We start from the raw sequence: 13,602 nt of genomic DNA on the forward strand, positions 1-13,602 counted from the left end.
TTATCCTTCCTTCACCTGCCTAAGGCTTCCTCTAACTGAGAATGCTCCAGGGTGTGTGTCAAGAACAAAATCAGTGGCAGTTATTTAACATCACAGTTGCCTAAGGTGGTGAAAACAGTTGGGACAAATAAGAAGCTGAGTAAAATACTTAAAAGAAGAGCTGGGGAATGAGATGTCCATGGGGGTATTCGAAAAGATTGACTGTTCCTGGTACTCTTGAAGGTCATGTGCATGTTAAGGGCTGTGCACATGCTCAGGTAAAATCTGAGAAGGTTCTAAGCTCTCATCTCTGGCTGACCTTAAGGATTTGTGCAAGCAGCAAGTGAAGGTTAAGTCATGAGGTGTCCAGCTCCTGGTACAAATCTAGGTGTGATTTTCAGACCTGACCATAGGCAATTACAGAGACTTTACCTGGCATGCCTCATAGGGGAAAGCTGCTCTCCTCACACCAATCTTGGTGCACAGCCAAAGTATTGCAGTCTCTCAAGGGAGTTGCAATCAGGTACTCAGCCCACTCTGGCTGGTCATGCTCTTCACCTATTTGCATTCCTAGCCCAGGCACCTTTATTCCCAGGTCTCCTTGTCTGAGGTTTTGGGAAGAGACCATCTTTAGGCACCTCTGCCAAGGCTTCCTTATGGGGGGAGGGAAGGAAACCTTGCCTTTGCTGAGGGGCTCAGTGTGCAGGTTGGAGCATTCCTTCACAACTTCAGTAGACAGTTTACAACTTTGCCTTGTCAGGAGCTCAGCTGAGAGATACAGAGCTGGGCTTAAGGACCTACAAGCAGGATAAATTTAAATATAGGGAGTAGCAGGCCTCAGGGAGAACTCCAATGGCGTCTGTGTCAGCACCCCCAACACCAGGCCACAACAGAAGTATAATGATGTACACCTGAAACTTATACAATGTTATAAACTAATGTTACTGCAATAAACAAAAAATTAAAAGAAAGAAAAAGAAGCATCCGCAATGCAGCAAAAAGAACATAATAAATAAATAAATAAATATATGGAGTAGCAACTTATCATGTACAAAAGATCCACAATAAAATTAACAGCTCATTTCTCATCAGATAACAAGGAGGCCAGAAGACAGTGGAATGGCATATTCAAAATGCTAAAAGAAAAACTGTTAAGAATTTTATATCCTTCTAAAAAGGAGAAATGATCACACATCCAGATTAAATAAACAAACAAACAAATAAATGAAACATTGAAGGAATTTGTTGGAGCAGACATGCCCTACAGGAAATACTAAAAGGAGTCCTTTGGACTGAAACATGGACAATTCTAGGCAGGAACACAAATCCACATGAAGAATAAAGAGCACTGGTAAGGTAAATATAAAAATAGTATAAATGTACTTTTTTGTTTATGTCTTTATTTTCTCCTATTTTATTTAAAAGATAACTACATAAATCAATCATTTTAAAACAGTGTTGATGGATATATAATGTATAAACATATAATTAGTATGACAATACTAATAAATATGTGGAAGTTAAAAACACTCCTACATAACCAATGGGTCAAAGAAGATGAAAAAAACAATTAAAAATACTTTGAGATGAATGAAAACAAAGACACAAAATAGAAAAAATTATATAGTGCAACTAAAGCAGTGCTTAGATGGAAATGTATGGCTGTAAAAACTTAAATTAAGAAGTATCTCAAATCAATAATCTAACTTTCTACATTAAAAATTAGAGAAAGAATGTAAACTGAAGGAAGGAAATATGAAAGAATAGAGTTGATATAAATAAAATAGATAATTGTAAAACAATAAAGAAAACCACAAAACTAGTTGATTCTTTGAAAAGATCAAGAAAATTGACAAACCTGTACCTAGACTGAGTAAGAGAAAAAGAGAGGTGTTACATAACTAAAATCAGGAATGAACTAGGGAACATCACTACCAATGATGTACACCTGAAACTTATACAATGTTATAAACCAATGTTACTGCAATAAGCAAAAAATTTAAAAAAAGAAAAAGAAGCATCCGCAATGCAGCAAAAAGAAAATAATAAATAAATAAATAATCTTACAAATGGTCAAAATAAAATGAAGAAATAAAATGGATTATAAGGGTATACCATAAAGAATTGTATGCCAACACCTGAGATAACCTAGATGAGATGGACAAATTACTAGAAAGTCACCAACTACAGAAACTGACTCAAGAAGAAATGGAAAATCTGAATAGACCGATAAAAAGTAAAGAGTGATTAGTAATTTAAAAACTTACCACAAAGTAAAGCCCAGGCTTCCTTGGCTTAACTGATGAATTCTACTAAATGTTTAGAGAAGAATTAATACCAATCCTTCACAAACTATTGCACAAGATAGAAGATCAGTGAACATTTCCCAACTCATTCTATGAAGTCAGCATTACCTTGATACTCAAGCCAGACAAAGATATCACAAGAAAAGAAAACTACAGACTTATATCCCTTGCGAATAGAGATGAAAAGTCTTCCACAGAATATTAGCAAACCAAATACAGCAACGTATAAAAAGGTTTATAGACCATGACCAAGTGAGATTTATCTAAAGAAGATAGGTAGATTAACTTCTGAAAATTAATTATTGTAAAACACTATGCTAACAGAATAAAAGAAAAATTACATGTTCATTTCAATAGATGCAGGAAAAGCACTTGACAAAAGCCAATACCCTTTCATCATAGAACATGCAACTAACTGAGAGCATAATGGACCTTCTTTAACCTGACAAAGAGCATCTACAAAAAAAATATTTGATAACATCATATTACGATGAAAGACTGAAATCTTTCCCCCTAATTTAACAACAAGGCAACAATATCATTTCTCGCCAGTTCTATTCAATATTGTGCTGGAGATTCTAGCCGGGGCCAATAGGCAAGAAAGAGAAATAAAAATTATGTGGTTTTAAAGAAAGATGTAAAACCATTTCTCTTTGCAGATACCATGATTTTATATATATAAAATTTTAAGAAATTCACAAAAGATCTACTAACGTAATAAAAACATTCAGCAAGGCTTCAGGACACAAGTTCAATATACAAATATAAATTGTATTGCTATACACTATCAATGAAAAACCTGGAAATGAACATAAGAAGTCATTGTATTTACAATAACATCAAATATAATAAACTATTTAGCAATAACTTTAGCAAAGGAAGTACAAGAAAGTAGACCTAAGTAAAGAGAATCCAGTGCTCATGGATTGGAAGACTTAATATTGGTAAGGTGACAAAACTCACAAATCCATCTATAGATTCAGTGCAATCAATATCTGAATCCCAGCCAGCTTTTTGCAGAAATTGAGAAATTGATTCTAAAATGTGTATGGAAATGAAAGCCCCAAAAATCTTGTAAAAGAAGAATAAAGTCAGAGGGCTGACACTGATACTCAATTTCAAAACTTACTACAAAGCTATGGTAATCAAAACAGTGTGGTACTGGCATAAAGACAGACATACATATTAATGGAATAGAATTGAGAGTCTATAAATAAACCCTTATATTTATGGTCAATTGATTTTTGACAGGGGCTCCAAGACAATTCAATGGGAAAGAAAGGTCTTTTCAACAAATAGCACTGGGACGACATGCAAAAGAATGGTGTTGAACTCTACCTCACACCATATTAAAAAAATAACTCAAAATGGATCATAATCTTTAATTTAAGACCTAAAAATACAAAATTTCTAAAAGAAAATACAGGCACAAATCTTCAAGAACGTAGATTAGACAATATTTTCTCAAATATGCCACCAAAAGAACAAGCAACAAAAGAAAAAATATTAAATTGGACTTTATCAAGTTAGTAATTTTTGTGCTTCAAAGGACACTATCAAGAAAGTTAAAATAGAATACATGGAATGGGAGAAGATATTTGCAAATCTTATATATGACAGAGGACTTATATACAGAATATAAAATGAACAACTATAACAAGGAAAAGAAAAATAACCCAAACAAAAAATGGGCAAAATATTTGAATAGAGATTTATCCAAAGAACATATATAAATGGCCAATAAGCATAGGAAAAGTTTCTCAAAGGTATTCATTAGAGAAATGCCTATAAACCACAATGAGATGTCACTTCATATATGCTAGGATCATTATAATAAAAAAGGAACAGATAATAATGTGTTGCCAACTATGTGGAGAAATTGTCACTCTCATACATTGCTGAGAAGATAGAAAATGGTGTAGCCATTCTGGAAAACAGCTTGGTAGTTCTTCCAAGAGTTAAAGATAGAGTTACCATACGACTCAACAATTTCACCCTGATGTATATATCCAACAGAATTGAAAACATATATTCACACAAAAATGCATACATGAATGTTCATAACAGCTTTATTCATAATGGCCAAAAACTGGAAACAACCCAAATGTCCTTCTGTTGATGATACATAAACAAAACGTGGTAAATTTTATCAGTGGAATACTATTTAGCCATAAAAAGAATGAATTTTACTGATATATGCCACAAAATGCTTGAACCTTGAAAACATTATGCTATGTGAAAGAAGTCATACACAAGAGGCCACAAATTTTATGATTCTATTTATATGAAATGTCCAAAATTGGCAATTCTATAGAGACAGAGAGTAGATTTATTGTTGCTAAGGACTAGGGAGATGGGGCAATGAAAAGCAACTCAACTATTGGGTACAGGGTACAACTATTGGATACAGGGTTTCTATTTAGGATGATAACAATGTTTTGGAATTTGATAGTGGTGATGTTTGCACAACTCTGTGAATATACTCAAAAGTACTCAATTCTACACTTTAACACTTAATTTTATGGTATGCGCATTTTATCTCAATTGAAAACTAAACAAACAAAAACAACTCCTACCATATATTTAACATACAGCATGGTGCCTGGCATATAGAAAATCTGTAATAAACTGTAGCTGCATTACTTTTTATCATTTTCTCCTAAAAAGACTTAATTGCAAACAGCATATTATAGTAATGTCTTATTCAATTTTATACATTATAAAATGTGGTGAAAAGAGACTTGATGCATAGAATTGTGTGCTTCAAAGACATAAATGCTAAAATAAAAACTCTTAGCATATCCAGAGAACTGTGGTCTTAATTAGCTTAATTCTCTAGGCAGATGTATTGTTCCCTTTATGTCACAGACTTAATATGAATGTAATTTTTATATGCTCTTTTACCCAGCAGAAGGAGCTTTCTTCATTTACTGATAGCTATGAAACATTTTTGGCTACAGAATGATCTTTAGCAACCAAAGAACTCATATGACTTTCTTGTAAAATCATGCAAAGATTTTTTTCATACAGATCAAGGTGGGGGAGGAGCTATATAGATCAAAGAAAATATTTTGAGTTTTTATTTTATATTATTAAATTTTACTTTAGACTCTAGCCCCTCATCTCTTGAATATATAATATGGGATTACATAGTCAATTTTGTAATCTCACTGCATACCACAGAGTAGGTACTGATTGACTATGTGGCAAATAAAATGAGACATTCTAGTTTCTGAACAAACAGAAAACTAGCGCAGACGGCTATTGATTTACACTTAAACCCAGTCCTGGCGATTATACTAAAGGGAGAGTCATGGTGTGTGTTTGGAAAACTAACATCAAGACTGCAAAAAACAATCAGAGAAACACGTCAGTTGTCACCTCCTGAATAGACAAAAATTCACAGCACTGCCTTGGGGGAATATCTTGGAGGAAAACTTGATTGTGCTCTTTTTACTATGTCATATTGTTCTCTTCAGAAGACCTACTGCATCTTCCACACTGCTAGGCAGTGAAACAGCAGTCTCCATGCAGAGCTCGCCATAATTGGTTGGGTAATATCAGGATATCATCAGAGCCCAGCTTGGATGAGGAATTGCTAAGAGCAGAAACAAACAGACTTGCGGGTCCAACACCTTCCCTTCCCATTCCAGCTCCCAGACCTATGGTTAGGGCATTGCAGATAAGGATGAAAGGCCCAAGGAGATTTACGTGCAAATGGAAGTAAAGAGATGTGTCCCTGAGAGCTATGTGTTAGGGGTAACAGCAGATAGGTTGGGCAAAGTCAGCTTGCAGGGTCAGGGCTCCATGCCCCAGATATAATTCCCCTACCCACTCCTAAATGTTTTGGAAGGGCACAAAGAATGGCACAAAGCTTTAGCCCTTCATACAACTAGCCAAAGTATCTGATATGCCCACATGAGCACACAGTTTAAAAATTACGTTTTTCAGTGCTCTCAACTACTATTAAAGAGAATTAGAAAAGAATGAGAAATAATAGGAGGAAGAAGAAATGGAGGGAGATAAGGAAGAGGAGAAAAAGAAGAAGAGGAGGAAGATGATCACCTTTAATAAATAAAAAAGAATTAATTAAAGAGGCAGATAAGAATTTGAAATAAGCATAATATATAGCCTCACAGAGAGGAGAAGATATTAATACTATGTAGAAGAAAGCAATTATAATGAATTACCCAGTAGGGATAGTGAGAATGTAAAAAACAAAATTAATTGAGATTAAGACACCAATCCATGGAATAAATATGATGCACACAGACTAAGAACAATTTGGAGGGCTGGATATTAAATTATCTGTCAGGAAGGGATAAAGAAAAATATATCTAATTAAATTTAAAATATATGATGGATTAAATTAGAAATATCAACATCTATATAGTAGAAGATGTTGGAAGAGAAAAGAAGGTAAATCGAAGACTGGTATCTTATATTCAGGGACCAAGAATCTTAGACCAAGGATGTTTATTGTATTTGGGTATGACTCATAATGCTGAACTTCCTGAGCTTCAACTGATCATAGGGAATGATCATAAAGGAAGCACTCTGCTTCATCAGAGAACACAGATGTGTCTTGTGTAGCTATCAATCTGGCTTCAACTGATTGGACCTTGGATTGGCATCTAAACCAAAGGCAGTTTTCTATAACTGGGCATTGCTAGCAGTCTGTGAGGCACGTTAAGATGAGAATCATGCCCAGAAATGATGCCCTATGCTACGATTTTACTTACTAACTGGACCAGGTCAGATCTTGGGAAGTACTATAGTAGAGAATTTTTAAAAAACTGACAGGAAGCGATAACCACTAGGAAGCAAAACACAAAGGAAGCCAATGGCATGAGATATGCAAGAGAGACGATCCACTTGGTAATAGAAGTGAAGCAGAACAAAAAATACAAAACAGGAGAGGCTTGGGCATGAAAACAGTGGACTACTAGAGTTGCTATTGGGTCACTAAAACTTGTGGGAAATACTGCATTATATTTCAGATGTCTGTGATACCCGGCTCATATGATTTTCCGTGCAGCCTTACTTCTACATGTACCTTTACAATGAACTGTTCAACAAATAAGAAAAACTAAAAGACATTATCCAAGATTACCACCCTGCTCAGCACTGGTGCCTGTGTGATAGAATTTGAGGCAAACCATTAGCTCATACATTTTAACACCTGAAATGATACCACTTACGGTGTATTCTTGGTGAAAAGTTTTTAAGTATGTTCTCTTGACGTGCAAATATACTACATAGTTTAACTTTAGTATACCTTAATAGAAAGGAATTGAATTGACTAAAACACAAAGGGAGAAAGAGACATTAAATTCCAAAAATTCTAATTCAGAGTGCTTATTCTCTATATTTCCCCCAAACAGGAACATAGGTAGTTAGCTAGCTAGCTAATAAAAACAACACATAGAGTTTTTACATGGACATGAAAGCCAAAATCTTCCAATATATTTAGAAGAAAAATCATATAAGAAAACTTTAATATTCATGAATATTTTCTGAGAAAAATCATTTGCTGTTCATGTTTTTCATATAATTGGGTTCTATGTGATTTAAATAATTTATATGTTTTTTATTTAAAACACAGAATTTAAGAACTTGAAAAAGTTCTCAGACATTTATTATTATTCCTTAATTTTGCTAATGAGCAAACTGAAGAAAAGGGAGGTAAACCAAATGATCAAAAAGCTAAGTTGCTTTAGTTCAGAGCTATTTTATTTTTTTTTTATTTTTGCTTAGATCGATGGTAGGGTAGACAAGAATGGGAAATGCAGTGCTGGAGATCTCAAATTTGGACACCTTTATTTGTTTTTAAAATTCTTTTTAATTTTAATTGCCTCTGAATGTCTAAATCAGTGGATTTTCAGTTAAACCCTGATATCTGTCTACTGTGTATATTCAAAATATATGAAAGGCACTCAGTCGACTATCTGGCATATTTCAGGTCTTTAGAGAAAGTAATTTGCACTTCTCCTTACAATCCCCGTGATACAAAGTGCAATTTCAGGAACTGTTAGTCTTCATTAAATTCCTCTTTTTCAAATATTTGTGTAGGACTTTACAATTTACAAAGTGATTTTTACATTCATTATCATCATTAGATTTTTATCTTTTTAAAAAAATGTTATTACCTTGAATTGGTGGCAAATCAGAAAACTGAGGCTCATAGTTTAAGTGCTGTCCCCAAATAATACAAATATTAAGTGGTAGTTTCAAGACTCACACCTAGATCTTCTAAAACCAAATATAGTTCTCCCCACCTACAGGTTACTCCATAGTAGAGATTAATTGAATCCTATCATATTGACCCTTGGTGCCAGTTGACGCGTCAGTCTTTCTCTAAACCTGCGTTGCCCTCTCCCCCCAGATTTTTCAAGGTGGAATCAAATAAGTGCACAGATACAGCTAGACTTGTCTATCCGGTAATGTAGGAGTGAGCCACCTTAATGAAATTTTCTTCAATCCACATTAGCTGTTTCATCCTCTGGTCTGCTTTACTCTAGCCTCTCCATGATTGTTCCACTTTTTTTTTCATATCGAATTTTATGACTATTGTCTGAATGTCAGATTGTGAAAACTTTGAGGACAGCTTGAGGTCTACTTATTTTGGTGTCTTCAACATCTCTCTGAATAGTTTACTGTACATTGGCCAAGACAGGAAAACGTCAAGAACTTTATAAAAAAATATGCTCTAAATAAACCTACAATTTACCTAAAGTTAATGATAATTAACGGCAGTAATACTATATTTTAACATATATTTTTACTGTTTCTAAAAATAGTATCAATAAAGTAAGAGATCTTACCTAGACCATGCCTATGTGTTGACATTGGTGGTAAGACAGTCCAAGTCTTGGTTTTGGGATTGTAACATTCAACAGTGTTCAATGTCTTTAAGCCATCTCGACCTCCAATTACAAAGAGTTTGTCCTCAATAACAGCCACACCAAACTGCAACCTCCTGCCGTTCATCATCCCTGCCTGGATCCACAAATTTGTCCTGAGGTCATATTTCTCTATGGTTGTAGCTCCTGATAAAACATAAAATCAAAGAGTCACCATTTACTACCAACCCAACATATGACCTACCCAAGGCAGTGTACAAATTAGGATGTGAAAACACTCTTGTCACATTCACTTTTCTTAAAGAAAAAGTGGCAGAAAAAACAAAGGGGAGTAATAAATTAACGACTTTATTTTTGCTTCTTGGCAGACACTAATGATCAAAATAGATCAGCTTATTTGAATTATATAATTGTCTCCTGCTAAAGTATCGATTCAATAGAATCATTGTTGAACATGACACAGTTCTGTCAGCAGATTTTACAACTTCCTTCTCTCATTGTTTGCCATTAAAAAATAGTAACATAATCCTAGCGTGAAAAAAATTTATGAAAGCTCTTTTAAATAACTAAGCTGTGTATATTACTTTGTAATTTCTGAAAGTGAAGAGAAGTTAATTTAAGAAATTTTTTACCGTGTTTCTTTTTATATTTGTCTTACGCCTTAAATAACAAAAGTTTTTTTTTTTTTTTTTTTTTTTTTTTTTGCTGAGGAAGATTTGCCCTGAGCTAAAATCTGTTGCTAATCTTCCTCTTTTTTCGCTTGAGGAAGATTAGCCCTGAGCTACATCTGTTCTAATCTTCCTCTATTTTGTATGTGGGTCACCACCTCAGCATGACTAATGAGTCGTGTAGGTCCAGGGCCAGGATCCAAACCCGTGAACCAAGGCTGCCTAAGCAGAGCATGCCAAACTTAACCACTACATCACGGGGTCAGCCCCCTAGAAGGTTTTAAAAGTCAATTTTAAGATATTAAACAAATGTTTCCTGTGCTTTTTTTTTTAACCTGCCTTTTAAAAATGCACTTGGGGAATAGCTTAATAGAATTCAGAGAGATAAAATGATCTATCCTTATCAATCATGTTATAATCTCTAAATAAAATAGCTTATCTTTCCTAAAAGCTTTTTGTATATAAATCTGAGAAACACAGTAAATCTGAGTAATAAAATAGAAGTTGAAAGAAGAAATAAACTAAATTGCTGATGAGATATGTTTTAATGTATTCAGTTAAACATTTCACATTAAAATGTCTGCCTTGAACAAGTTCACAAAAGTTTACATGCTGAAATATAAGCAAACAAACACTGATCTTGCTTAAGTTTTTGATCTTAATGTTCAGCTTCGCATTCACCACTGTTTCGTCTTCAATGATTAAATATCCTGACAAAGGGAGTCAACATTCTTATGTACTTTCACTTGAGCACTGAAGATCTATTTGACTTGTAACATACTAAAAGGTTGTAAACAAGGGAAAACATTCCTCAGGGGACTCTTTTATTCTTTAGAACCTAACTAGCAATGAACTAAACAAATATAAACAACTTGGTAGGAGAAGTTTTGCTAATTGAAGTAAAAATGATGTAATTTATGCTCAATTTTTATTCAAAGGTAACAAAGCAGTAATAATATAGATACTGAGTTAGATGCATTATATCTGTTTTTTGATCTTATTAAAAGTATGAGCTAATTTCCATACAACTAAATATGAAGTATTATAAAATTACTATTATTAATTTTAGAATAACAACAAATTGTAATGTTATTAAAAGTCATTTGATACTGTTTAGGAACATAAGGTATATTATTTGAACAAATGTGCTTATTTATTATGCTTATATATTATGCTTAAATATATTTTTATATTTTATTTTGAATGTTTTGTTCAAGTATATACAAATTGAAATTCCAAGGTGAACTAAATTGTTGAATAATTTCAAGGTCATCTGAATTCTCAAAGCTTGATAGCGTTTTGGATTTCATGAATGGCTAACTAAAAATTAAGAGTTATATGCAAATACTTCTCTCTGATGACTAACTCTGGACAAATGATAGTAGAAGAAATAGTGTAACCTAATCCTAATTAACCCGAGTCCATGAGATCTATATTTTGCAGATATGGGTAGACAAGGAAGTAAGTATTTGAACAACTGTACTTTTTTTAATCTCCAAAATATTTGCAGAGAATTTGAGGTCCAGTCATCCTTCTCAGAGGAAATAGTTGGGAATGTGTGAAGTTATTGGCTGCTGAGCAACCAAAGGTGTTATTCAAAGCGGGAAGTGAGGACTTAAGATTTGAGTTTCATAGTCTCATCCAAACAAGCTAGATGTGTCTTAAATCACAACACTAGGCAGGAGTTTTTACGTTTACAGTGTTTTTCCTCTAACTGCAGTCTTCAAAAGTGACCTATGCATTTTATCCTAAAGTTGCTATATCAGAAACAAGAGCACATCCCGGTCTTCATTTTTCAAATTAGAAGCTGTGTTAATTTCCTACAGCTGGTGTGAAAAAATTATCTCAAACTTAGTGACTTGAAAAACACACATTTATTATCTTATGGTTTTGGAGGTCAGATGTTTGAAATAGGTCTTACTGTGCTAAAATCAAGATGCTGGCAGGGCTTTGTTCCTTTTGAGGTGCTCTAGGGGACAACTTGTTTTCTTGTCTTTTCCATCTTCCAAAGGGAACGTATTCCTTATGGCCCCTTCCTCCATCTTCAAAACCAGTAACATTGCATCTTTCTGACATGATCTTTGTGATTACATTGGGCTCACTCTGATTTAATGTAGAATACTCTGCTTAAGTTCAGCTAATTAGCAACCTAATTCTCTTCACAACCTTAAGCCCCGACCCCCAACCTTGCTATGTAAACTAACATATTCATAGATTCTGGGGATTAGGAGGTAGACATCTTTGGGGAGGGGTCATTATTCTACTAACTGTAGAAGCCAAGGACTATTTTCACTCCACTCTTCAATTTTGCTTAGTTATAAAAGTTTAGTAATATAAAACAAAGAAGGATCTCTTGATTTGTAGAGCTTACATATAGTAGCCAATGTAATTGATTATTTTCTTATTCAGTCAGTGTGTAATATAAATGTTTTCTCTCCTTTTTTTTTTTTTTGGTGAGGAAGATTGGCCCTGAGCTAACATCTGTTGCCCATCTTCCTCTTTTTGCTGAGGAAGATTATCCCTGAACTAACATCAATGCCGGTCTTCCTCTATTTTGCATGTGGGATGCCGCCACAGCATGTCTTGATGGGCAGTGTGTAAGTCCACACCCGGGATCCAAACCTGCAAACCCCGGCCCTCTGAAGTAGAACATCAGAACATAACCGTCACTGGGCTGGCCCCTTATTTACCTTTTAATGATCACAATAAAGCGTGTGCTTTCCCTTTCTCTAATGAAAGTTATTAATAATAATGTTCTTTAAGAAATTTCCTTGCCAGTACACTACATTAGCTGTCTGTATAAACTTCCCAATTCTATTATTATTATTATTTTTTAATTTATCAATTTGTCTGTGAGTTCTGTTGTTTTCCTTTGCTTATAAGAGCATATGCATTACCTTAGTGGTTTCCTGAGACAGAGGAAGGCGGACAAAGCCATTCTCTCTGACAAAGTTTACCTTTTGTTCTTCCTTAAGGTAAAGGCAATATTTGTCATTACATAAATTAAAAACAGAATATGAATAAAAGTGGACTGCTGTGGTGGTAAGTAATAAATCTGAAAGAGGTTAAAAAGGCAAATTTATTTTAAGACATAGTAACTTTGACATTACTCTGTTAATGAAACCATCACTGGTTACGTCAAATGCCTGCAGAGTGTAGGCATGACTGTAAAATGTGTGACTGCAGGCACAGTCAAGTCCTGACAACTTTCACAAACTGGAGAGGGTCCACTCTGAGATTCCAAACAATAAATCTAAGCTACTAATTTAAAATAATGTTTAGGCTCATTAAAACAGATATAATGAGCACATCTGGCTATAGAGGACCATTATTAGGACTGGTTAGATCCCTATCATTTTGCATCTTAAACTCTAGACCACTGCTGTTAAAGCATTTTGAAAGTTGCATTAACTCTTGTAGAGAATTTTGCTATTATTCTGTGAGTTATCATTTTGTACAGTAACAATATTATTTTATAAAATGTGTAGTATAATTTAATATTATCTATAGCAATTTATAAAACTTCCTAACTTAATGTAGCTATATAATTCAAAGATGAATCTCATTCTTGGTATGTAGAATAATGTGAAATAAAAGGTATTTTTGAGAGTATGTTTATAAGACTACACATGATATATTTCTGTACTCTTTTTTATACTTTATAATTTATTTATCACAGACTATGTGCCAGCTGAGGCCTAGCATGTATAGTAATATAAAATTTTGATGTTGCTTTATTTGAAAAACCTCCTGAAATGATCATTTTCCATAAAAAGTAGTCATAAC

General features: G+C 33.9%; 1 protein-coding gene across 2 annotated transcripts in view; it reads right to left on the reverse strand.

The window, feature by feature from the left end:
* Positions 1 to 13,602, reverse strand: part of KLHL1 (kelch like family member 1) — a 351,208-nt gene that overhangs the window by 60,783 nt on the left and 276,823 nt on the right. For both annotated transcript variants that reach the window (XM_058547700.1, XM_058547699.1), the window contains one exon: positions 9,110 to 9,334. In XM_058547700.1, coding sequence (XP_058403683.1) covers positions 9,110 to 9,334 — 225 coding nt within the window. The remainder of the gene's footprint in view (positions 1 to 9,109; positions 9,335 to 13,602) is intronic.

This window comes from Diceros bicornis, chromosome 9 (genome assembly GCF_020826845.1).
Source record: "Diceros bicornis minor isolate mBicDic1 chromosome 9, mDicBic1.mat.cur, whole genome shotgun sequence".
Taxonomy (NCBI): domain Eukaryota; kingdom Metazoa; phylum Chordata; class Mammalia; order Perissodactyla; family Rhinocerotidae; genus Diceros; species Diceros bicornis.